The sequence below is a fragment of the Podarcis erhardii genome (genome assembly GCF_964252035.2).
Source record: "Podarcis erhardii genome assembly, chromosome: 14".
Classification (NCBI taxonomy): domain Eukaryota; kingdom Metazoa; phylum Chordata; class Lepidosauria; order Squamata; family Lacertidae; genus Podarcis; species Podarcis erhardii.
Window position 1 is genome coordinate 26,609,076 of NC_138503.1, and position 26,601 is coordinate 26,635,676.

At 42.8% G+C, this 26,601-nt stretch overlaps 2 protein-coding genes across 3 annotated transcripts in view; one reads left to right on the forward strand and one right to left on the reverse strand.

The window, feature by feature from the left end:
• The window catches only part of DIS3L (DIS3 like exosome 3'-5' exoribonuclease), a 24,544-nt gene extending 12,821 nt beyond the window's left edge, over window positions 1-11,723 (forward strand). Inside the window, exons 6-17 of the mRNA XM_081839404.1 lie at window positions 1,286-1,364; window positions 2,404-2,583; window positions 3,205-3,374; window positions 3,467-3,628; window positions 5,561-5,808; window positions 6,893-6,985; window positions 7,896-8,429; window positions 9,147-9,301; window positions 9,413-9,591; window positions 10,319-10,464; window positions 11,093-11,267; window positions 11,354-11,723. Of these exons, the coding sequence (XP_081695530.1) occupies window positions 1,286-1,364; window positions 2,404-2,583; window positions 3,205-3,374; window positions 3,467-3,628; window positions 5,561-5,808; window positions 6,893-6,985; window positions 7,896-8,429; window positions 9,147-9,301; window positions 9,413-9,591; window positions 10,319-10,464; window positions 11,093-11,267; window positions 11,354-11,662 (2,430 nt within the window). The 3' untranslated portion in view covers window positions 11,663-11,723. The remainder of the gene's footprint in view (window positions 1-1,285; window positions 1,365-2,403; window positions 2,584-3,204; window positions 3,375-3,466; window positions 3,629-5,560; window positions 5,809-6,892; window positions 6,986-7,895; window positions 8,430-9,146; window positions 9,302-9,412; window positions 9,592-10,318; window positions 10,465-11,092; window positions 11,268-11,353) is intronic.
• Window positions 11,724-12,589: 866 nt separating this feature from the next.
• Window positions 12,590-22,098, reverse strand: TIPIN (TIMELESS interacting protein). Of its 2 annotated transcripts, none has more exons than XM_081839299.1 (8): window positions 21,946-22,098; window positions 20,243-20,395; window positions 19,289-19,382; window positions 17,955-18,030; window positions 16,767-16,889; window positions 16,609-16,672; window positions 14,778-14,981; window positions 12,590-13,465 (listed from the first exon to the last, which is right to left on the reverse strand). In XM_081839299.1, exons 2-8 carry the CDS (start codon window positions 20,370-20,372, stop codon window positions 13,332-13,334), a joined length of 825 nt encoding a protein of 274 aa, XP_081695425.1. In that variant the 5' UTR covers window positions 20,373-20,395; window positions 21,946-22,098; the 3' UTR covers window positions 12,590-13,331. The 2 variants fall into 2 exon arrangements, with proteins under 2 accessions (XP_081695425.1, XP_081695426.1); XM_081839300.1 differs by lacking the exon at window positions 21,946-22,098 and adding an exon at window positions 21,714-21,923.
• Between the last annotated feature and the right edge of the window lie 4,503 nt (window positions 22,099-26,601).

Here is a 26,601-nt window from a genome sequence, read left to right on the forward strand (position 1 = left end):
GGACCTCTGGAATGAATTAAGTACTTAACTCGAGGTACCACTGTACTCCCACCAAGACAGCTTCCCCATCTTCCCACATACTGTGCCTTGGACATAGGCAGAATACACTAGAGCTGGAGTTGCCATTGTGGCACCCATGAGTGCCATGACACCCTTGAGGTCTTCCCTTCAGGCCCTTGAGCTGCCCCCTGCCCTGCCCCGCTCACTGCCCCCTTGGTCCTGAGGTGGTGAGAACGATGACTTTTTTCTCCATTGAAAAGTACACAGAGCTGAAAAAGAAAGTGAGAAGAGTGGCTCTCCTTCCCACTTCCTCTTTCAGCTCTATGCATTTTTCAAGGCTCAGATTAATCCCATTGGATCTGACTTTTAACCGTGTGCCCCGAAAATGCGAAGTGTGTGCATATGCACTTTCTCTTTTCCTGTCTCTTGGGTGCTGATCTGGGAGTGTGGGGAGAGAAGTAAGTGATCAGAGGGGTTAATGCCCACAGCACTTGCTCAAAACTCCAAATGTGTCCTCCGGTGTAAAAAGACACTAGAGAGTTTCTTCCACTGCGTTAACGGGATTGGCAGGCTCCTAAAGGAATTGGTAGCCCTTAAAAAGTTTCCAAGTCCCTAAACAAACAGAGCTTTGATGCTGATAACCTGGACAACGTGGTAGGCATTGCAGCCGAAACAACAGGACAGCCGCATGGCCCAGCAACATGGTCCCCGTCAGAACTTTTGCAGCAGCGTTTTGAGGCAGGGAGGTTTCTGAATGCTTTCTTGGGACAGTTCCACAGGTGGTGCATTAAGGTAATCCAGACAAGAGATAGTGAGCATCACTGTGACCAAATCCATTTTCTCCAGGCATAATTTGGCAGGTTAATTTAGCTGGGCAAAGGCATTCCAAACTACATCAACCTCCTGGAACCTCAAGCAGCAATGCTGGCTCCAAGAGCACTTCCAAACTTTAAAAAGGATTTTTTAGATGGAGTGCAACTCCATCCAAAACAGGCAGCAGCAATTCTCATGATTGGCATTCTTTCCGGGCAGGAACACCTCTGTCTTGTCCAGGTTAAGTTTCAGTTTATTAGCCAACATCCTGGGCTCACTGATTCCAGACAACGGTTCAAACTTTCTCCTGTCTCCCTGGAACTATATAGAACTATATAGAAAGTGTAGGCAGGGAGCAGAGAGAGAGAGAGATAGGTGTCATTAGCAAGTTACGGTACTACAGAGCCGAATTTAACATAGCCTTGTATATTTGTATTGGCTGTGCATGGTTCTGATTTTTAATTTATTCTAGGGGGTCCTGAATGTGAATAAGCACAGAGCGCAGGTTGAAGCATTTGTGCGACTTCAAGGAGCCAGCAACAAAGAAAAAGGTGAGAACAGATTCCATGCTTTCAGTTTGGCTGGTGAACTGGGTTTTGCTAGGTTTTTCCTTCCGCAAAGTACAGCTTGGCTTACTTTGCTGGGTTATCTGGGTCTACTTTGCCATGTAGGCAATTACTTTTCTGGGATGCTCTCTCACTCTCTTAGGTTCCTAGTGGTCTAGACCAGGCATAGGCAAACTCGGCCCTCCAGATGTTTTGGAACTACAACTCCCATCATCCCAGGACCAGTGGTCAGGGATGGTGGGAGTTGTAGTCCCAAAACATCTGGAGGGCTGAGTTTGCCTGTGTCCTGTCTAGACTGAACAGGTTGCCTCATAATGGGAGCTGACTAAAGGGCGGTAGCTGCCTTCATTCCTCACGCTGCTGCAATTCTGCTTTAGAGCGGGTATTCTCTTGGGTTTCAGCTGTCCTCTGCAATCAGGTTTTACAGATTCTCAGGCGTAGCTCTATTTGCCATTTTCCACAAAACAGTGGGGAGAGGAAATAAATAATGTGATTTATTTCCTAGGGTTCTCCCTTTGCCAGGAAAGCCCCCTCCAAATGATTCTCCCTTAAATGATCAGATCAGTATTTCAACAGGAAGGGATTGGATTGTGCTCAAAATGAATAAGGGGATGTCCTGCAATATGGGACAGTTCTTTGAAAGTAAAGGACACTTGGCAACCATAATATTATGTATAGTTATCCAGTTATTCTCTTGACATAGAATTTATGTACTGGTATATGCTGGAGTTTGGCCCTATAAATCTCTCTATGTGGTTTTTCACATTTAGTTATGAGAGTGGCTTTATGAGTTTCAGAGGTTCATCTTGTATATAGATGAACAGCAGTGATTAGGAAACAGGCAGTGTGGCTTGGAAGCTGTGTGCATTCTTAAAATTTATTTATTTATCTGTGAGGCCAGCTAAGTCCCAACCCTCTCTTTTTTATATAAGAAAATGCCAAAAAAAGAACCAGACTTCAAGAAATAGGAATCTGCTGTTTGCTCTAGGTTCCACTGAGTCATTCCTCCTTTCTTTGCACCCAGATCTCAAAAATGATGTCCTCATTTACGGCACCAAAGCTCGGAACAGAGCAATTCATGGTGATGTGGTAGCGGTTGAATTACTCCCCAAGAGCGAGTGGAAGGGACGGACTGCCGCCCTTTGTGAGAACGAGACCGAAGAGAAGACTTCTGGGGAGGTTTACGGTGAACCTATGCCCACAGGTAAGTGTAGAGAGCAAGTTACCTGAAAGACTGTTTGCCTCTGTAAAGACGTGTAAAAGCACTTTAGTCACCTGGGGAAATTCTACCTGTGGCATCGCACCCTACAGAACATCATAGGGCTGTGACCTGGAAACAGGCATTTCCCCCTACATTTCCATGGTTTGTGCTTTGCAGAACAAATTCTGAGCAAGTTGTCACTGACATCATGTTAATACGCATTGCTACCCTGTTCAAGCTTTAGCAGCTGCTCAGCTGACAACTTTTTAGTTGTATTTGGTTTACTTGGGGTGTGTTGAAGTTTGTAAATCGTAGTGGTGTCCCTTGGGCCTGAGATTGTTATTCCAATCTTGCTAGGAAGGGCCATTGTAAAAACAAGCTCATATTTAAGAAGAAGAAATTATTGATCTTGTCTGAAATGCACCGTAGCATTGTAAAGTGGCAGGCTAGTCCTGTAAGAACACTTTGCAGACCTACTGTATCATTTTATCAATTCCCTTATTGCCTCTTGGGCATGATAGATCTTCCTGTAAATGGATTTATCTATAATATTTTCCTTATCATGCACTTTGCTTCTGCTTCCAAGGATTGATGTATAATCACAGCATTATTCCACTTTCAAAGGTAAAGTCGTTGGCATCATACAGAAGAACTGGCGTGATTATGTGGTCACTTTTCCATCCAAAGAAGAGAGCCAGTCACACGGCAAAAATGCACAGAAAGTCCTTGTGACACCTTGGGATTACAGAATCCCCAAGATCAGAATTAGCACGCAGCAAGCTGAGGCTCTACAGGTAAAACGGTTCCTTGGTGCATAAATATCAACCAAGTTCCAATCTGCATTTGCTAATCATGGGTTTTCTGTTGACTTGGTGTTTCACAACAGGACTTCCGGGTTATCGTGCGTATCGATTCTTGGGAGTCGACATCAGTGTATCCAAATGGGCATTTTGTGCGTGTTTTAGGGCGGATAGGAGATCTTGAGGGAGAAATTCAGACTATCCTGGTGGAAAACAGCATCTCTGTGAGCCCCTTCTCCGAAGCACAGGTTTGTCTGCATTTGCTTTTAATACTTCAGCTGGTAAATGGTAATTGTATACTTGTTCCCAATGGTTTGGTAATAGCATCAATTGGTACAGTATAGTCTGTTCAATTGCATGAAACACATACTAGGTGTACTGGAGAAATGCCATACTATTTCAGGTAATAGATACTGTGGGTGATGGTCTATGCGAATGTTGTTGTTTTTTGTTTGTTTTTGTATTATTATTATTATTATTATTAAGGCTGGCCCAAACCTTCCATACAAAGGTAACCTCAGACAAAAGCAGCAATTGAATTCTGCAGCCTTTGTAAATGGTGCAAATTTGCTTATTTTTTGGGAAGGGGAAACTGTTCTGCTTCTGTTAGTCATGGAATTTGTAAGAGCTCTACAGTGAAATGTATTTCATAGTGAAAGTGGAGATTCTTGACAGAGGCGTTGCAGCTTAAGGATTGCCCACCAAACAAAGACAGACCTCTTCCCAAGAATTCACACACCATTAAATAGATGTGATTGATGTATGTCTGTTTCAAATTAATTTGCTGTAAATTACATTTCATTGTCTTCTTTGAATGATGTCTTTGTGTTTTAACCTTTGGGAGCTGACCTGTGATGAAAAGTGGCATAGAAGTAAACTATAACTGAACCTGGCATGGAGAAACTCAAAAAGGTCTGCAAGACATTTGCCAGTGCTGCCTAACCACTACCAGCTGGCATTCAACAGGTTCCGCCTGCTCCCTTTCAAACCTATCGCTACAGCTGAGGGCTAGAAACCTGCTTTTAAAATCAATAAATAAAACTCTATGCTCTCAAGGTGCTGAATTCTGCAAGTTCCACATTTGCTTGATGTAGCAGGCCTGTTTATGGCTCTCTTGCTTTTAGCGGTTTGAGGTAAAAGCAGCTTTTATTTATTTGTTTATTATACATATATCCTGGCTTTCCTCTTGGAAAGGTGACATATGTGCTTCTCCTCCTCTCCATTTTATCCTCACAGGGTAGGTTAGGCTGAGAGATGATGACTGGCTCAAGGTCACCCAATGACCTTCCTGGCTGAGTGGGGATTTGAACCCTGGTCTCCAGGGTCCTAGTCAGACACTATAACAGTTATAGCCACCCAGAGGGACTGGGGCAACCCAGTCAAATGAGTGGGGTACAAATAATACAATTATTATTATTATACAGTACAGTCATACCTTGCTTGATGAACGCCTTGGCACTCCTGCCTTTTGGCTCCCGAATGCCGCAAACCCAGAAGTGAGTGTTCCAGTTTGTGAATGCTTTTTGGAACCCGAACATCCGCCGTGGCTTCCGATTGACTGCAGGACCTTCCTGCAGCCAATTGGAAGCCACACCTTGGTTTCCAAACGTTTTGGAAGTTGAATGGACTTCCAAAATGGATTCCATTCGACTTCCGAGGTACGACTGTAGTAAGCACTGCAGAGTTGTGTTAGAGCAGTGAATTTAAGGTGTCATGTTAGAAAAGCAAACTCTGCCCCTTGCACTGAAGGGGTCTGATGTAGTAGTTGTAGTAGTAGTAGAAGAAGAAGAAGAAGAAGAGGAGGAGGAGGAGGAGTTTGGATTTGATATCCTGCTTTATCACTACCCAAAGGAGTCTCAAATCAGCTAACATTCTCCTTTCCCTTCCTCCCCCACAACAAACACTCTGTGAGGTGAGTGGGGCTGAGAGACTTCAGAGAAGTGTGACTAGCCCAAGGTCACCCAGCAGCTGCAGGTAGAGGAGCGGGAATCGAACCCGGTTCCCCAGATTATGAGACTACCGCTCTTAACCACTACACCACACTGTACTGTGATTTCAGTATAAACAGGGGGCAAAGCTGCCTCCAGCAGATTTTACCCGCTGACTCTTAGAGAGGATATGAATGAAGTGTTATTTTTTTCAATCTAAAATCTGTGACGGGCAGGACTTTCCTCCTGCAGATGTGTGAGATGCCAGTTGTTATCCCAGAGAAGCCATGGAAAGTGGCTCCAGAAGAAGAGCTCAAGCGTGTGGATCTGAGGGATACCCACTTAGTCTTCAGCATTGATCCAAAAGGCTGTGAAGATGTGGACGACGCCCTGTCCATTAGAACCCTGCCTAATGGAAACCTGGAGCTAGGGGTTCACATTGCAGACGTGACTCACTTTGTGGCTGCAAATTCTTACACGGATATTGAGGCAAGAGCAAGGTGGGTTTGATTCTGGGGTAGAAGCTGGAAGCTTTAATATTTATTGTCGTAATACAGTGGTACCTCTGGTTGCGGATGGGATCTGTTCCGGAGCTCCGGTCGGATCCCGAAGTTTCCACAACTAGAGGTGCCTGTTCTGCGCATGCACACAGTGTGATAGAGCGCTTCTGCGCATGTGGCCAAACAGGAAAGATACTTCATATACATAACAAGGATACATAACAAGAGGGGCACGTAAGTAGAGGTACCACTGTATATATAAACCAGTTAAAACAAAGTACCTAAGTGAACAAGGTTATATAAAATAACATAGGAAAATCAATTTGAAAACAAGATTGTGAAGCATAATAATAGTACTTCATTATGATCACATCCACAACATAGAATTAAAGCACTTTGACAGTCATAGCTTCCCCCAAAGAGTCCTGGGAATTATAGTTTACCCCTTGCTGAGCTGCAGTTCCCAGCAGACTTAACAAACTACTTTCCATGAAGGGGAAGTCATGACTGTTAAAGTGCTATAAATGTATGGTATGGACCTGTATATTGTATTATCTGCAAGGGGGGAAAATGAATGATTGTTCTTTTGATAGTGATTTCAATAACCAATACCAAGAATGTAATGAACAGTAGTGACTAAATACTGCTGCATAGGAGATGGCAGAATCAGTCACTCGTGTCATCAGAGGGAAATCTTTTCTTGTAACTGTGAAAGCTCTATTTAGATGTACAATTGCCCAAAATTGATTTTAATATTTTTGCTGCTGTTTTAGGCTGAAACTAATCTTAACATGTATGCTTGGGGTGTTTGTTTCTTACAGCTGCCAACCGCTCTTATTCTGAATTAACAGTAGATATCAATATAAGTCGCCCCACAGCAAGAGGGATTAAAGCATGGCTATTTTACGCATATACTAGTGTCACTGAAACAAATGTCTCTTGTCTACATTATAAATGGCCCGTCCTAAATTGTTTAGCATTCGCATTAGATAAACCAACCGTGCTGCAATATGCATCCAAATGTTCTGAAACTTTAAAGATGTGCAGTAGGAGCATTATAATAATCATTTCTCCAATTTCTCAGGGCTACTACTTACTACTTAGCAGATCGTCGTTACGACATGCTGCCTGCCGTCTTGAGTGCGAACTTATGTTCTCTTCTTGGGAATGTTGACAGGTGAGCTCTTAGCACTGACTTACCCTAGTATCTCAGGTATTAAGACAAGTTCTTGGTGTTTTGCTTCTTCCTAGCCCTGGCTCTTTGGGAGACCAAAATAACCCCTTGTAGCATTCTAATATTCTGTAATTTTTCTCAGTTTATGAGAAAAGTTTCATACACAAAACATTCTAGCGTGTTTTGCAAGCACAGAAGTTTGGCCATTATTAGAATCTATTAAACTGCACGTACTTAAAATATAACTACCGTATTAAATCAATTTCTCCGTCACTAGCCATTGTCTTTTCTCCCCTGTACTGAAAATTGAAAGGGTGGAAACTAGGGGTGAACTTCATGTTTTTTCCAATGACTAACAAGTGGATTTTGCTAACACAGCTGTTTATGATTCATAAAAGCAACCCATGTTATGAATGTCAAACCAACTGAACTCTGTTTCTCTCTTGCTCGAAACTATTATTATTTATTGAAGTTATATATCTCCCTATACCTGGGGGTCTCAGGCGGTTCACAGAATAAAATCAAGATATAAAACCACAAAATACATAATAAAAATAAAAACAACAACCCAATAGCCCCCCCCCCACACCCATTTTTTTCAAAAGGGCATAGGATGTAAATCAGATCAACCAAAGGCCTGGTTAAAAAGGAATGTTTTTGCCTGGCGCCTAAAGGTGTTTAATGAAGTCGCCAGGCAGACTTCCCTGGGGAGAGCATTCCACAGACAGGGAGCCACTGAAGAGAAGGTCCACTCTTGTGGTGCCACCCTCCGAACCTCTCAGGGGGCAGGCATACAAAGAAGGGCCTCAGAAGATGATTTCAGGGTCTGGGTACAGGTAGGTTGATATGGAAAGAGGCTACATGATGGCCAGTGCTGTCATTTATAAATCAGCAATGTTGTTTTATTTTCAAGGTATGCTGTGAGTGTCATTTGGGAACTTGAAAAAACTTCCTATGAAATAAAGGAGGTTTGGTACCACAGAACCATCATTCGCTCTTCCTACAAACTGTTTTATGAGGCGGCCCAGGCATTGCTGGATGGGGACTTGACAGTGGCCGATGAAATTCTGGAGCTCAAAGATATGGGCGAAGATACGAGGAAACAGAAGTTAGACGAGCTGACCTGGGCCATAGGGAAGCTGACCGATGTCGCCCGGCATATTCGAGCTAAGAGGGACAGCTGCGGAGCGCTGGAATTGGAAGGAGTCGAGGTCAGAGTGCTACTGGATGACAAAAAGAACATTGATGACCTCATCCCTCGGCAGCCGCTGGAAGTCCACGAAACGATTGCCGAATGTATGATTCTCGCAAACCATTGGGTGGCCAAGAAGATATGGGAGACTTTCCCTCACCAAGCCCTCCTGCGCCAACACCCACCCCCACGACAGGAGTTTTTTTCAGAGCTCCGAGAATGTGCTGGAACAAAGGGCTTCTTGATAGATACACGGCAAGTAGAATGGGGGCTTACCAGTCCAGGCCTTCTTTAAGCTGCAGAGTAGTTGTTTTCCAAAATATCTCCAAGTACATTGCAGCTCTGGGTGCCCAAATGATCTGCATTTTCAGAAACAGGCTGGGCTTATGCATTGTTTATTTATTTAATTAATTTATATATTTATATGCCACCATTTATCAAAAGATTCCAGGGCGGTATAGAACATTAAGTTCATATTTTACAATTATGCCACTCCAGAACCTGAGTTATCTTCTGGCATCATTTTCATGGTTGTATATTTACAGATAAGGCGCTTTGGGCTAGGAAAAAGGCTATTACGATCTCTCCAGCTGCTCTACCCTTCTGTATTCAGAGTAGTCTGGTTGCAGGGTTAGAAGGCAGCCAGCTGGAGCTTGCCATAGAAGAGCTCGGTTGCAGCAACTTGAGTTTTGGACTGAAGTGCAGTTTCAAAGGCAGGGGAGGAAAGTGGCTTGGAAACTATTCTCCATCCACTATCCACTGCATCTTTAAAAACTTAGAGCTAGACCCCTTAACAAGTGGTGTAGAACTGGAATTGCTCAGAGTTTGTCTGTGCAGGCAAGTCCAAGACTAGTTTTAGGACAGGTTGGTGGCGTGGGTTCATTTGTGAAAGTTGTAATAAGAAGCATCTACATTACTGAAAAGTTCAAATAAATTGATTTTCTGTTATCATTAATCTATTCATTTCGATAGGTCGAACAAAGCATTAGCTGACTCCCTGGATAAGGCAGTTGACCCATCCGATCCTCTGGTGAACAGGCTGCTGAGATCTATGGCCACACAGGCAATGTCTAACGCCTTGTATTTTTCAACTGGCTCTTGCCCCAAAGAAGAATTCTTTCACTATGGTAACTGCTGTTGTTTGTTTCTTTATGTGTGTTTTTAAAATCCCAGCTCCAACTCGCCCACTATTGTCTTCATGGCCTTTGTGTCCATTATTGCATCCTATTTTGTGGCAGGTCTTGCTCTGGATAAATACACCCACTTCACTTCACCAATTAGAAGATATGCTGATATAATAGTCCACCGGCTGCTGTTGGTGTCCACTTCGAAAGGAGATAAATCAGGCACCAAGGAGAACTTGCTTAGCAACAAAGAACTTGAAGAGCTATGCAGACACATCAACAACAGAAACAGGGTAAGGCGATTAGTGAGCATGCATTTGGGTGTGTTTATGCAAGAGATTCTCAGAGAGGCACATTTGACTTAGGCCACCATACATTAAAAGCACTATGATACCGCTTTTTAAAAAATCATGGCTTTCCCCCTAAGAATTATGGGAGCTGTCGTTTGTTAAGGGTGCAGAGAGTTGTTTGGAGGTCCCTATTCCCCTCTCAGAGTAGTTTAAAAACTATCCCTCTTCGCAGGAGACTCTGGGAATTGTAGCAGTGGGAGGGGATTAGGAGTCTGTGAACAATTCTCAACACCCATCACAAAATACAGCTCCTAGACTCCTTTCAGGAAATCATTATGAGTGCTTTAAATGTGTAGTATGAATGTGGACTTACTGTGAAGGTTGATTTACTGCAGTGAAGATGGGAAGTTATTTTGAGGGAGGTTCGTCATCCCACTTGCTTTGGAAGCAGGCCAGTGCAAATAAATCACAATGCAAATATTTAATTACGTTAACCTAAAGAACATAAAGGAAGAGAATGGACAAGACAGGAAGTCATTCCCAACCTTAAATGTTCTGGGACCTAAAGAACTGCCTCCACCCATAGGAACCTACATAGGTTTTAAGGTCATTGTCTTGGGCTATACTGTCTGGATGACCAGATCAAAACATCATAGGCAGGGCCTTTTTGGTAGTGGCACCAACACAGTGGAATGCCTCCTTTCTAATCTAAGTTGCTTTCTTTGGATAGGCTGCCCAGCATGCCCAGAAGCAGTCCACTGAACTTTTCCAGTGTATGTACTTCAGAGATAAGAGTCTTGACGGAGATGAGCAGTGCACAGCAGATGGGATTATCTATTCAATCCGAACGAATGGTGTGCTTGTCTTTGTGCCAAGGTAAGGCAACTGTAGCTTGAGGCCAGACAAGCAAGTCCACATGGCAAGTTGCCTATTTCTGGGCAATCTGGAACACACGGGAAGGATTACAGCATAGCAGCTTTTAATTTAACCCTGTGGGATTTGGTGGGGACATTTTCTCAAATGAAGTTGGGAGGAGGGGAAGTTGAATTCAGGAACCTAGGAAGCTGCCCTATTCAGTCAAACCACTTGTCTTTCTAACCAAATGCTGGTAGCAGCTCTCCAACGTTTCAGACAGGAGTTTTTCCCAAATCCAGTTGGAGATGCTGGATTGAAGCTGGGACCTTCTCTGTTCAGAGCCTGCTCACTACTTAGATACAGCCCCCATGTGACAATGCTTTGAGCCTCTGGCATAGGGTGGGATAGAGCTCCACTGAATAAGTTCTCCTGCAACAGAGACTGCCTAGTCTTCCCATTTGTTAAAAAAGCATGTTTTGTAATACTAATTGATACTTATTTTATTTATTTTTGTTTTTTACTAATAGTTTTATTGAATTTTCTAAAAAGAGGTACTTACTTTAATCAATTAATTGCCTCAGGCTTTTTAATGATAAAGTTCATTAGCAATTGGATACTTTTTTGGGAACCTAATCTCTTTCTGTCACAGGTATGGAATTAAAGGGGCAGCCTATCTGAAAAATAAGGAAGGGTTGGTCCTCTCTTGTCAAGCCGATGGGAGCTGCAAATGGAAACCTGGTTGTCTCCAGCGCTTTCCTAGCAAAATTATCTCTGCTCCCACAGCTGAGGATTCTGTTACTCTGAACCTGTTTGACCATGTGGCGGTACGTAACATATCTGCATTGAAATTACTCTCCTGTAACACAAGAAGGCAAACTAGAATCTTACTGTGTGCTTTTTCCACCCACAGGTAAAAATTTCCGTACAGAGTTCTCGTTGCCATACCGATCGCATTCAGTTGCATATAACAAGCTGCAAACCTTACAAGACACCAGAGTTGGAACTGTCTCAAAGTCCCCACATATCTAGAACAGATTTGGTACGGGAAGTAACGAAGACTGTGGAGGAGGCCCAGCTTGCTCATGACAAGGCCAAAACAAAGATGATAGAGGAAGAATATGACAAGTATCGCCAGACTCAGGGTGTGAGCCTCTATCACTTGTTGGAGGAAATCAAGGAATTGGCCTTATTGGATGTATCTGCAGATAGTGGAGCATGAAAGCTCTCGTGCAAGTGCTGTTCCTTTGGCCTGTCCTAAAAAAAATTCTAGTATTTCTAAATGTGTTACGTTATTTCAGTTGGCTCGACTTTTGTTAAAACATGGTATAATACGGTATCTCTATGAAAACAGGCAGCTATACATTAAAACACACTTGTAGCCATGGATGGTAATGAAATAGCACTTCTGTGAATTGAGTACATAAAATGGCAAATATTTCAAGCACCTCAGGGAATAAATAATAATTTGATATGACAACCAAGTAGTTCTTTAAAATTTTACTCTCTGATAATGGAAGTGACTATACAGCAAAAGAATGTTAAGCGCTTCCCATTAATTTATATCCAGTATTTAGCATTTGGGTTGTTTTTTGTTTTCACCACCATTGAGTTGTACTCAAATGTACCTCCGAATTACGAAACCATTATCAAAACTCTTGAGTAACAACTTTAGCAATGAAGCATATAAGAACTAAGTTTAGTTGAGATTTTGTATTTTTCTTCCTTCAGCCTCTCAGTTCAGACTAAAGTTTCCTACCTGCCATGTGGAAACCATCCAAGCTATGTGCAGGAATTCAGGATGGGATGAGGTGGCAGGAAAGGCTTATCTGAATCAACTCAGTTCTCATTCTAACACTGGATCGTGCCATTTTGTTACACTGCAAAGTAATCTTCCAGGTATCCCAAACCATGCTCCTTTAATGAGCACTACTTTTATAAGAAGCGTGTCTAAAAGCTTGCACATAGATATCCCCATGCCACTGAACATTACCTCTGTTCTACGAGATCAACCTATACAATATTTACCTATGCAGTATATTAGTTGCTGCTTCTGGTAGCAGACCAAGATCTCCTGCTTCACAGCAGATTTCCAACATCTTTATTTCCAGTGTAAAATATGGACACATAGCACAAGTATTTCACAATGTGAAAGTTATAAAAGATTTTAATGGCAGAACTATCATTGCTTTAGTCTGCTTTCTATATGTAACATTTTATAACATCTACTGTGAGAATGGTGCTTTCTCATTGAAGGATTAGCAGCCATTACTTTCAATTCAAGCTTCAACTCGTCTCACTTTCAACTGAGAAACACCATTTCCAAAGTGGTGGATAAAGAAAAAAAAATCTGAATTACAGAACTCTCACTGAAAGGCCAAGTTAGCATGCAACATGAAGCCAAACTATAGCTTAGCATGAGCAAGCAAGCATAGTGGCACAGAGTGAAAATCACAGCCACTTTACTCCTCCCTGAGTCCTGCTACAGCACTAACCCATTTGAGCCTAGACTTGTATGTCTCACTAGAAACAAGCCGCAAGCTGTAACTAAAGCTTGTTCTTAGCTTACTGCTCATGGTTTGATTGGAGAAGACAAACCACAAGTCTAGGTTTGCACAGAACATTAAGACAAAACCATGGATAGCACTACAGGGGTGGAGTCAAGCAGCCACAGTTTCCACCTCTTACCAGCACACTTGCTCATTCATGCCTAGCCATGGTTTGGCTCATCTTTACATGTAAGTGAGACCAGTGAAACTGGGAAGAATGATCAGTTGTTCCAGTAGAAAAAAACCATTAAAAAAACCACTTTCAAGAGGAAGAAATAACAGGAATATGTGACGTATAATTCAAGTTGTTGGTCCTTGGTCACTTGATACAAAAGTTAAAGGTCATTTATCTTCTATACTTCCAATTTCCTTCTTAATAGTCTGAAAAGGTGTACTTCCTCCTTCCACCACAGGCAGGTCATCTTGTTCCTGAGCCACAATGATGTTACATTCTTCTGTCTGGGTCACATGCAGCTCTATTAGAAACAAAAAAATAATGGCTGTCACCATTCTTGCATTAACTCCTTTCCTCTAATGTAATTGCTTAGGCTCATACTAGCTAGCCCAGTCAATAACTTGAAGTTTTATGAGGTGAGAGAAGCAATCAATTTCTTTAAGCCAAACTTTTATTAGGAAGAAAAATGAAGCAATTATCACAAGGCAGGGGTCAAGTTGAAGGAAATAGTTAAATTTAAAACTGAAAAACATGAATTCGAAATGTAAGGAGAAGAATGTTCCGGCTGCTAGCTTTCCACAGAATATTGTAATAGAGACGAAGACACTTTAGTTCAGTCATCAAATGTATGGAAATAACAAATTGTGATATTTGTTCCTACATAAACTCTCCTTCTCTTTGGTTTTGTGATAGTGTGGTACACCTTCATGAAGAAACGTGGTTTAGGCCACTTGGTGAATCTCCACCACAATAAATCTCACTACTAAGTTGAAGGAAGGGGGGTGGAAAAGAAAAATTCCTGCTAATAACTATTCCGCTCTTGTGGCAATCCTTGGTAGCTCATCCACCTAGTAACAAGGTAACCTGAATCTTGTTCAGGTGAAGACAAAGACCAGCTGTTTGATTTAATTTCCCTGTTTATGTCAAGTTGGCAGGTTTTAGTGTAAAAGGGCAGTGCATATATAGAACTAGCAATAAACCAGTCATCACATGAACTTCCTGCTGATCTGAAAGTATAATGGAATCGCATCACACACACACACATAAATAACACAAATTCAATTATAGATGATCGGCAGCAAGCTCCTGCAAAAGCTGCTACGAGGACCCGATCTGCAACTGTAAAGATTTGTTCTAGCTTTTTTCTCTTTCTGCCTCCCTTTGCCTTTGCCTGCCTGCCTGCCTGCCCCCCTCTCCCCGCCATTTGAGCAACAAGCATGGAGAAGATTGGAAAGCCCCTCTTCCTCCTCCACTGATCCAGCTCCTCAGGGACCAAAGGAGACTCCTCAGATAAGCAGTGATGCCTTGAAGCCAGACTAGGGAGGTAATTTAAGGTAAATTGGATTATACATGAATTTTGCCTAATGCACAGGCTTTGGAACCTAACCCCCATGTAGATGTGGTTCCCTTGTACCGTGCACACCACAGTTCACCTATTGAGAGGGAAACTATTTTGAAGGGGGAGAAATCATTTACAAACAAATTTTAAAAAAAACCTCAATTATATTTATATTGTCAAAACAGAACCAGATGCTGATTTTTAGCAGGATGTTTGAATTCAAGTATCCCAAAGTATAACCATGAATGGTCTCTATTCATACTTTAGAATTTACCTTCTTGTGACTGACTGTTGAACTGTGTTTTTGCTTGTCTTCTTTCCATGGCTATTTGTCTGTTCCTTTCAATTCTCTGCAGTTGCTCCTCTGTTAGTGTGCTATTTGGGGGCAAACCAAAGTCTTCTCGTGCATTTTGGATTTCAGAAAATAAATCTAATTCTTCAGTGGCTGGATTAGGTCCATTGCTTCCCCCATCCTCACCTATATTGAATGGAAAAGGCTATCAGAAGTTTCCAGGCAAAATCTACACTAGGCTAGGCTGCTTTTTAAAAAAGTAAACAGATTTATCGCCATATTGCTGGAACTACAATAATATTCCCTCATTCAATGGTGCAGCAAATTATAGAAGGAAAGCTACCGTATTTTTCGTCCTATAGGGCGCACCAGCCCATAGGACGCACCTCGTTTTTTTTGGGGGGGGATGAATAAAAAATAATAATTTCCTCCCCCAGCCACAGCTGCCGCCCCAAGCCTTGCGCACACCTGCCCGAAGCACAGGGCACCCACCAGGCGCACAAGGCTTGCAGACACTCGCCGGGGCTGCAGGCTGCTGCCCGCAAGCCTTGTGAGCCCACGGGAACTCCCGCCGGGCTTGCAAGGCTTGCGGATAGCTTCCTGAAGCCTGGAGAGCAAGAGGGGTCGGTGCGCACCGATGCCTCTCGCTCTCCAGGCTTCAGCAAAAGCCTGCATTCGCCCCATAGGACGCACACACATTTCCCCTTCATTTTTGGAGGGGGAAAAGTGCGTCCTATGGGGCGAAAAATACGGTACTTGTCCAATGAGACAAAAGTGTTAATTCCTGTGTCTTATTAATTAGAAAGCAGTCAAAATCAAAAAGGTATCTAATTCCTGAAACAAAATGTCATTCATATTTCCTTAAACCAAAACTTGTGTTCTCTGTCACTCAACATATATGTATGGAACCATCGCACAGAAATCTGGTAACTGGACAGAGGCTGTCGGCAGGATCCATTTTGTTACTATATGTGGCTGCCTAGGGCTGCATTGTATAGCTAACAAATGCAACCAATATTCATTGCATCCACAATTATCTAATTGTTCTGATATCCTAGGAGAGGAAGGCAAAACAGCATATTAATGGTTTACACTTTTAAAGTCAAGTCAGTGATAGTAGTGACCTTTCTGCTAATCTTTTAGGAAAGATTGTCATTAAACTTCAGGACTGTTGCTGAGACCAAGCTTCCCAAGACACCACAAAAGTTTACAATTAATATATAATCAAAGGGCTTAGCAAAATGCACAGCACTTAAGGAGACTGTTCAGATTAAATCCTGTATCCTGGAAACAGAACTTATTGCGTCCTAAGCACAATGTGCAATCCAGTGTTTGGACTGCAGATGGATCCCAACAAATACACAAACTTATGGAACGGACATATGTTCCTTATTTTTTTAAAAAAAGATTAAATACATTGTTCTAGGGAGGGGCTGAAAGTACATAGTAGTTCTCTAGCTAATTTCCAGTGCATCTAGGGCCTGCTACTGGAATCTGCTGCACAGAGTGCTTGATTAGGTAGCTCTTTAGATCTAGAAAGGCACTTCTCAAGTCTTTAAGCAAAAGTGCAAGTTTAGGAACACTCAACACCAACAAGTTATCCCTCAACTGTTAAAGACTTCCTGCGATGCACTATGGCATTGTAATTTTAGCAGCAGACACATGGATTCAAGTTTTTAAAATGAGACCATGCAAGACTGGTCAGCTCAATCCTAAAGGACATCAATTTTGCTGTCAGTTCTCAGTAGCACCTAAATGTCTGACCGTCAAAAGAGAAAAGGATGCAGTGCTAACATTTTCAATGCATACATGCCTTCATTACTTGTGAATTCTTCATGCAACATGGGCAGGTCAAGTCTAATTCGCTTCAAGCATGCCTAGAATGAGAAGATGTGCCATATGTTACAGATCCGAGTTGTATTTGTTACTTTCAGTTAAGCATTACTTTTACTCAGATTGGTTGACACTCACCTGGACTGGTTGTTTACCTCCTAAACTCTCTACTTTGTCAACAAAATCCTCAAATGGAAGTTTAGGGAATAGCCTGTGAGCCCAGTGCTCCATATGCCTCACAAGTGCCTTCAAGTCTGCTTCCTGAACATAAAGAACAAGATACAGTTTAAACATTGGGCATGCTCACATTGGAAAGTATTTGAAGCTTTATTTCACAAAGCCTTAAATACTGAAGTTGTACATTTGGGATGCAAAAGTGTATCCAACTGACAAAATTAATTGTTATTAACTAAAAAAAAACAACAACAAAAAAAAACAGATTAAAGGCCCTTTCTTGAAGATGCTTGGGGAGTTGCGGTGGCTCAGTTATAGAGCATTTGTTCTGCATGCAAAAAAAAATCCCAAACACCTACATCTCCAGGTTAAGGCAGGGGCTGTTCAGTCTAAAATCCTCGAGAGCCACTGTGAGCCAGTGTACACCAGTGTTCCTCAGTCTTGTGTCTCCAGAGGTTTAAGAACAGGAGCTCCACCAACTGAGATGGTCCATTCAGGTGTGGATTTGTGGTTGAAGACTGGAGATGGCATATCCATCACATTAAATATTCCTACTGGTTTTTAATTATACTTGCATTGACTCTCCCCTCCAGTCTTTAAGATACAGTGGTACCTCGCAAGACTCATAGCACGCGGTGTGGTAGCCTTTTTTGAGGTTTTTGAAGACTTTGGTGATTTTTGAAGCTTTTCCAAAGTCCGTGCTTCGCAAGACGAAAAAATCGCAAGATGAAAAAACTCGCGGAATGAATTAATTTCGTCTTGCGAGGCACCACTGTATTGTAAAACAGTATCTTGTCAGGAAAGGATTCGTTTTGATGAATGTATTAGTTAAGTGAGCCTACACAACAATCTTTTCAACAATGAGGCAAATCTTCCTCCTTGCTTTGGCTGCCCTTATACTAATAAGGAAGGCTAATGTTAAACGAAAATTACCCCAAATAGTCAATTTTGTGCCATTATCATCATGACAGAGTGGCAATTCACAACTGATCAACAAAACTAAACATGTTAGTATTAGAACCCCTAACATTTAATCTAATCCTTTGCTGAAAAACTTCATGTTCGTATGTTCCACACAGCTTACATCCCAGAATACATAATATGCATACAATGGCCACAAAAATTAAGAGAAGACTTCTCAGCATTGCTTACCTCATAACCTTTACCTTTGAATTTTACATTATCAAACATATTCCGCAAAGCTGGAAGTCCTCGCTCTGAAACTAACCTGTGAATGTTAGAAGTGTCTCTAGTTACTTGAAATTTTCTTTTTCAATAACAGGTATTCCACCCAAAACTCTGAAATACGATGCCAATGTATACAAGAGGCATGGTATATGGTCTATCATGGCTTTTGATGATGCACATAATTTTTATGTACGTAAATGTTTCCAGTTCTGAAGAGGTATCAAACTCTCCAGGGATAGCCAACAGTGTTCTTGTACTACAATTCCCTTCAGCTCGAGTCAGTACAGCCAATAGTCAGGGGTGATGGGAGCTGTAGTCTGGAAGACATGATATTGGGTATCCATGCAACAGACGATTTGTTCCAGCAGAATCTACAATACATGTATAAATATGCCTACACACACACACACACACACACACACACACACAATAGTATATACATATTTCTTAAGCCAACAAAACTGAATTGAACCTCTTTAAAACAAACCATTTACAAATAGAGTTGCCAAGCCATTATTTGGATGGGTTTTGGCACCCATTTGAGTACTGTGTTGGGAAGAGTGCCCTTGACTAAGCAAGTCTCCAAATGTTTTCTGCTCAGTTCCATTTTATTCTCCTCACTCACTGCCAAGCAAATGATGTGACACTGCAACACAACATTGGCAAATGTATGGCACAACCCATTGCCTAGGCTGATCTACAAAATCACCAATTTATTCATTTATTTAAATATTCATATGTCCTGCCTTTGGGCCCTCACAACAGTCATCATAAGATGGCTCACATGATTAACGTAATATAAATTTCCTAAAATTGGGGCTAAATGCCAGAAGCCAGATACTAAAGTCACTGAAGAGACAATGGGAAACTAAACCAAACCAAAGCTATGGTGGGACAAAAAGGTTTTGGCAGCATGTTGAAGTGCCAGTAAAGAATGGACTATGTATTTATGGTTGGAACCCACCCTGGGGTCCTGAAAATAGTTCCATGACCTGGACACTGTAACTGAAAGGACATTGTCCCATGTCCTAGCCAACTGGACCTCTGTGTGAAAGAGGATCTCTAAGGACAATAGCAATGGATGGTGGGACTCAGCAACCAAAGTTCCACTCTAGGGAAGTTCCACTCTAGTAACCATAGGAGAACACCATACAGATCAACAAAAGGTAAAAACTCTTATGTATATTGGGATGCATCTCAAAGATCCAAATTCTAGAAGTTTGGCATCAATTAAAAGGATCAAGAGCAATAATATGCAACAGAGTAAATAGAGGGTTAGGAATTTTTTTTCTAAATACCTGTCAGCATCTAGTTTAGGCACTGGCCTTTTAACAGATCGCCTTGTAGTCCTAGAAGAATCCTTGGCTTGTGACAATTTGTTTTCTTCCGATTCTGACAAATGAAAAACAACATATGCTAAAACTGAGAATGTGATTAGATTTACTGAGTGAAACATCCATAGTAATAAACATTCTCATATATTTTTATATACCATATATGAATGCTGTAACAGTCATACAGGCATATTCCAGGAAAGGTATTTATTCATGCAATGGTGTCTTATATTTGGTGTCTTATCCCCCTGCTGCAAAACAGGGATAGGAAACCTTCAGCCTCAAGGCCACATTCCCTCATGGGCAAACCTCCAGGGGTACATGACAGTAGTGGCAAATCCATAACATAAATTGGGAGGGGCAACAGTTAGGAGTCTTACCTTTGAATGATGGGTTACATTCCTGCCATGCCAGACCCCATGCTGGCAAATAAGTGGCTATTACAGTTCAAGGGCACATTCCAGTGAGGTAAAAGCACCCAATGAGTGCTTTGGAGCAAAGCAGGCAAGGGGCATGACTTTGGGAGAGGGGCATGGCCTAGGGAGAACCCTGAGGCTACAGTCCACATGCTATATGTTACAGCCTGTTGTGTCAAAGCTAAACCACCTTAAGGAGTAAGTGTGCAAAGTAAACTTTCAACCAGTCTTTTTTTTTTTTTTTTGAAAAAAACACCAAACCAGATATAATTTAAATAGGGGTTGTTGTTTAAAAAAACCTACTATGGGCATAAAATAAATTCTTTCCTCGTAAAGTCTAGTATTAGAAGCAAAGGTAGTTTCATGGATTCAAGGCGCAAAGCTATGCACACTTACCTCAGAGTAAAACCCTGAACACAGTGGGATTTACATCCAAGTAAACGTGCATAGACTGTGCTATCAGGGTTCAAAATGTGAACATTTAGTTCAAGTGAACAGTCACCTCCATTCACTAAGTTGCCTTCAACATCTCCTCCTGGAGAGTCTGGAGGTGGTAGAGGTAGAAACGTCTCATCCTGGATTTGTTCATATTCAGGAAGATCAAACAAATTGCCATCTATTGGATCTATCATCTTGCGATCCAAAGCACTCTATCCTGGAAAAGTAGCAATGCAAAATTGTAAAATTTTGGTTAAAAGATGAAGAAGGGATAAGGAAGTAAAGTAGTCATGGATAACGTTCAGACAAAGGGCAGATGAGGTAACAACAACAAAAAAGACAGATTCTAAAAGTTACAGGTTATAAGTTTTATATGTTAGAAAATTACAAGCCTGTCTTGGAATCAAGTATAGAGCAACACAGCTTTCATTCAGAAGGCTGTGCGTTATCACCTCATATTCCTGAGAACACTGCACTGTAACCTTTCCTCATAGGGAAAGTGCTCCAGCCCCCTTGATCATTCTGGCTGAACTTAATAAAAGCCCTGCTGAATCAAGTGAAAAGCCCATCTAGTCCAGCATCCTTTTCCTACAGTGGCCAACCAGAAGCCCCAAGGCAGGACCAGAGTGCGACAGCACTCTTCCCACTTGGAAACCCAGCAACCAGGCTTCAGAGGTACTTATTACATGTTGCAAAAAAATAAATAAATGAAAGGATCTCAGAAAAGATCTCAGAAACCCTGCTCCACAGTAACTCCAAGCAGGGCTTTCAATGCGGCCATCCCTGTTCAATGGAACAGCATTCCGGTCGAGATACCACACTATCTTCACTTTGCAGAAACAACTGAAGACGTGGGGTTTTTTTCTGTTCTGAAGAGAGCTTTCCCAGCAGGATGAATAGACTATGGGTGTCCACTTAGTATTTGAGAGCAAGATCGCTCTCCAGCCTCTCGGGTTTCCAGCAACTGGTAACCAAAAGCATCATCGCCGCCAAGTGTGAAGGCAGAGCATAACCATCCAAGTTTGTTATAAATACGGCTTTTAATGCTGTTGTAACCCACCCTGGGACCTTAGGGCAAAAGGCAGGCAATAAATAAAATAACCCTCCTCGCTCACAGCCATGGATAGCCCCTCTCCTCCATGAATTTACCCTATCCTCTTTTAAAACCGTCCCAAGTTGGTGGCCATTAAAAAACCTCCTGTGGGAGGGAGTTCCACAGCTTCACGATGCGCTGAGCGAAAGGATTTCCTTTTTATTTATCTGCCCCGAATCTTCCAACACTCAACTTTATGGGATGTCCCTGAGCTTCAGAGGTTTTTTTTGGGGGGGGGGGAGAGCCTCTTTCCCCTGTGTAGGGAAGCTTTTAATATTTGATGTTTTATTGTATTTTAATATTTTGCTGGAAGCTGCCCAGAGTGGCTGGGGAAACCCAGCCAGATGGGCGGGGTATAAATAATAATAACTATTATTATTATTATTATTATTATTCCTTTCCGCTTTCCTCCCACCTCGAGTGATTTCATGTCGTCTCTTACCCTCCTTCCTTCTGAAAGCTGCAACCTTCCCTCAGAGGGGAAAAGCTGCTCCTTCATCCCCTTGACCATGATTTTGGGAAGCCCTTTTCTGGGCCTCGCCCAGGCCCTCGTGAAGGGGAGCCGCCGCCGCTCCTCTTCCTAGTCCAGCCAACCTGGGCCTCGAGCCGCCTCCACGCAAGCCCTCCGAGGAGAGGAAGCCCCCTCCCAATACCAACGGAATGGCTTCGCTTACCTCAGGGACAATTTCCCTCAGAAACCGGCCCTCCGCTCCCGCCGAGCAGAAAACGCGCCAAAGCGCTGCGGGGGGAGGGGTTTGGAGGCAGAAGCCGCGTCATCTCGCGAGAGCAGCGACACGCGCTCCTCTCCCATAGACTTCATACAAAATAGACCTAACAGGCAGAAGGTGGCAGATGTAGTTTCCGGGTTCATTTTTTTAGTTTCGTTTTCTTCCCTGGGGGCAGGGAAAGAAACTCCCACCATCCCAAATGGAAAAGAAAAGGGAAAAAAGATTGATGATAAGACTTACTTTGTATGGGGAAAAAAATAGATTTACCTGGGGTATTTGGGGATGGGAGACCCAAGCGTTCTTTGGCACAACATTGATGGTAGAAAGTGAGGAGGAATTAAAGAACCTTTTATTGAGGGTGGAAGAGGAGAGCGCAAAATATGGTTTGAAGCTCAACATCAAAAAAACGAAGACTGTGGCCACTGGTCCCATCACCTCCTGGCAAATAGAAGGGGAAGAAATGGAGGCAGTGAGAGGTTTTATTTTCTTGGGCTGCATGATCACTGCAGATGGTGACAGCAGCCGTGAAATTAAAAGACACCTGTTTCTTGGGAGAAAAGCAATGACAAACCTAAACAGCATCTTAAAAAGCAGGGACATCACCTTGCCAACAAAGGTCCGTATAGTTAAAGCTGTGGTTTTCCCAGTAGTGATGTATGGAAGTTAGAGCTGGACCATAAAGAAGGCTGATCGCCGAAGAATTGATGCTTTTGAATTATGGTGCTGGAGGAGACTCTTGAGAGTCAGTCCCATGGACTGCAAGAAGATCAAACCTATCCATTCTTAAGGAAATCAGCCCTGAGTATTCACTGGAGGGACAGATCCTGAAGCTGAGGCTCCAATACTTTGGCCACCTCATGAGAAGAGGACTCCCTGGAAAAGACCCTGATGTTGGGAAAGATGGAGGGCACAAGGAGAAGGGGACGACAGAGGACGAGATGGTTGGACAGTGTTCTCGAAGCTACCAGCATGAGTTTGACCAAACTGCGGGAGGCAGTGGAAGACAGGAGTGCCTGGCTACTCTGGTCCATGGGGTCACGTTTTCCGGACAGGACTAAACGACTAAACAACAATGGGCGGCGGTGGCTCCCATGGCGATGGTGTTGTGTGAGACTCCCCTCGGCATCGTGAGGCTGCAGAGCTGTTCTAAATCCACCATTTGAGCCATACCCGGCCTCCACGTGCAACATTACAGCGCAACCCGGTTCTGAAAAAGGAAGTCGATGGCGGTGGGGGGGGGCACAAATATTTTCTAAAAACATTTAAAGCCCTAAATAATCTGATGCTCTGCCATCCCCCGCCACCCCAGCAGAAGCCTCTCCAGCTTTAATTTCCTAGGAAACAACTTTGAGTTCCTAAAAAAAAAACCCTGTCCCTTCCAAATAAAAATCCCGGCTCGATCGTGCTCGCCCCTGGCTGAGAACGCAACTCTCTTCTCTCTTCAACTGCTCCAGTTTCTATTGTGGAAGATAGTAGAGCATATCGGCACCAACATTTTGCATAAGTTAGGCTATTTTTTATTTTATTTTATTTTTTAAACACGCTTCAGGAGCTAATTAGCAATGCAATTCTGTGCATGCCTCTGCTCAGAAATAAGCCCCATTAAACTCGACGAGGCTTCCATCTGAGTAGACACGTACAAGATTGCACTCTAAATCAAATGTTTCAAAAGAAGTAAGAGCTAGAAAACAGGGACTTCTCGATTTCTTGGTGCCTTTTTCTGTTCTGAGGGGCGGGGGAGCAGTCTGCGCCCAAGTTCCAATTACCTTGAATTTCCATGTTTATTTCTCCGCCTAGGTTTTACTTTTTCCATCCGGAAGCGGCACTTTAAAATATCTTTTTTTCTATCTGAACCCGAAAATCGCCTATAACACAAGCGAAGCGATGGGCTGCCTCTTATGGTCCTAGCTCTATGTTCTCGCTTCCCTCCTTTTCCACGCCGCTACTTTCCCCTGTTGCGACACAGGACTGTATACGTCACGGCTCGCTTTGTTGCGCTTCGCAGATATTGCGTTTTTGACAATGTGAAGAACTGCAGGAGCTGCTGCTGCTGCTGCTGCTGCTGGGTTGCAGTCGAGGCTGCAGGATCCTGGACGTGGGTGCAGCGCCTGGCAGCCCTGGTGGAGCTGGCTAGGGCTGGAGCTGGGTTTTTCCCTTTTTGTCCCTGCAGGCCAGAGTTCCAGAGGATGAACTAAGCCCCTAGACCCTCTTCCGCCCTTTCCTTGGGAGTTTTGCGTTCCCTGAGACACCACAATATTTAAATCCATTAAGAGCCCTACGATGGCCTCCAAGCATTCAAGTGAAAGGAAGAGTCGCACGTCCCTCACATTGCATCAAAAGCTAGAAATGATTCAGCTCAGTGAGGAAGGCATGTCGAAAGCCGAGATCGGCCGAAGGCTAGGCCTCTTGCGCCAAACGGTCAGCCAAGTTGTGAATGCAAAGGAGAAGTTCCTGAAGGAAATTCAGAGTGCTACCCCGGTGAACACGCGAGTGATAAGGAAGAGGAACAGCCTTATTGCCGATATGGAGAAAGTCTTAGTGGTCTGGATAGAAGATCAAACCCGCCGCAACGTTCGCTTAAGCCAAAGCCTAATCCAGAGCAAAGCCCTCACTCTCTTCAATTCCATGAAGGCCGAGAGAGGCAAGGAAGCTGCAGAAGACAAGTTTGAAGCTAGCAGAGGTTGGTTCATGAGGTTTAAGGAAAGAAGCCGCCTCCGTAACACAAAAGGACAAGCTGAAACAGTAAGTGCTGATGGAGAGGCTGCAGCAAGCTATCTAGACCTTCTAGCTAAGATTATGGATGGAAGTGGTGACGCTAAACAACAGGAGTTGCTCCTTACGGGCGAGCAAAGAAAGGGGTTCCTTGAGATGAAATCTCCCCCTGGCAAAGATGCTGCGAACATTGCCGAAATGACAACAAAGGATTTAGAATATTACATAAACTTAGTTGATAAAGCAGCAGCAGGCTTTGAGAGGATTGACCCCAGTTTTGAAAGAAGTTCCACTGTGCGTAAGATGCTATCAAACAGCATTGGATGCTACAGAGAAATCTGTCATGAAAGGAAGAGACAATCAATGCGGCAAACTTCACTGTTGTCTTTGTTGTGTATTGAGTCAAAGGATTTTATATCTGTATTATTATTGTCTGTATTTGCATTAGGGTAAAGTAACTGCCTTTTGGTTCCAGAAGGTACAGCTACTATTGGTTCATTTAAGCTGCTGTAATTGGATCCTCTGTCTTATTGGTTGCCTCCAAAAGGCAGGACTGTGATTGCCTGATATTGTTCCCTCCAAAATGTATCCTTTCTAGCGAGTTCCCTGTCCCTATAAATGTAGCTCTCCCCTCCTCAAGTTTCAGTCTTGTTGCGTTAATAAAGAAGTGTTACTAGAGAACTGTCTCCAGCATATTATGTCAAGAGAGCTGAAATCACAAACCCCACGTCACAACAGTCTTATTTTAAGAAATTGCCACAGCCACCCCAGGCTTCAGCGATCACCAAGGTGATCCGTCAGCAGCCATCAACATTGAGGCATGACCCTCCATCACCAAAAAGATTACGACTCACTGAAGGCTCAGATGATGGTTAGCATTTTTTAGCAATAAAGTATTTTTTAATTAAGGTATGTACATTGATGTTTGATTTTTTTTAAAAAAAATAACACTATTTCACAATTAGTAGACTACAGTATAGTGTTAATGTAAGTTTTATATGCACTCGGAAACCAAAAAAAAAAGTGTGACTCGCTTAATTGCAGTGGTCTGGAAACAAACCCACAATATCGCCTGTACTGAGTAACAGTACTTGCTTTGCTCCACCCTACCCATTTGTCTGCGCACACATACTTGGTCACCTCATTTGCATTCTTTAATACCTGTTACTTTGGTCCCTTTCTGTTGTTGCTAGGCAGTTGCTTGGAGCACGCTTTTACCCCAGTGGCCAACTAGTGGTAAACTGTGCCTGAGAGGAAAGTAATAGTCAAAAAATAAGAATAATTGTAACCTGAACACAGTTGCACCAACCCTTTCTCCTCTCCCCCCCCCCCAGTATACAGTGGTACCTCGGGTTACATACGCTTCAGGTTACAGACTCCGCTAATCCAGAAATATTACCTCAGGTTAAGAACTTTGCTTCAGGATGAGAACAGAAAGCGTGCTCTGGCGGTGCGGCAGCAGCAGGAGGCCCCATTAGCTAAAGTGGTGCTTCAGGTTAAGTACAGTTTCAGGTTGAGAACGGACCTCCGGAACGAATTAAGTACTTAACCCGAGGTACCACTGTAAATTGTGCCATCTGATGTCCAGACATTTATATGCATTATATTATTTGAATTATTGTTATTTTCTTTTAGATAATCTTTTACAGGATGACTGTTATGTACTGAGTTGAATAGGATCCAAACTGCAGCAGTCTGATTGGTCCTAGAACAATAGGCTCCAAAAGGCAGCAGTCTGATTGGTCCTAGAACAATAGGATTCAGAATGCAGCAGTCTGATTGGTCCTAGAACAATGCAGCAGTATGATTGGTTAGCAGGAACCACCCAATCATGCTCCAGATAGAAGTGAATCCACAACCTGATTGGCGTACAGTAGAATCCTGGAATTA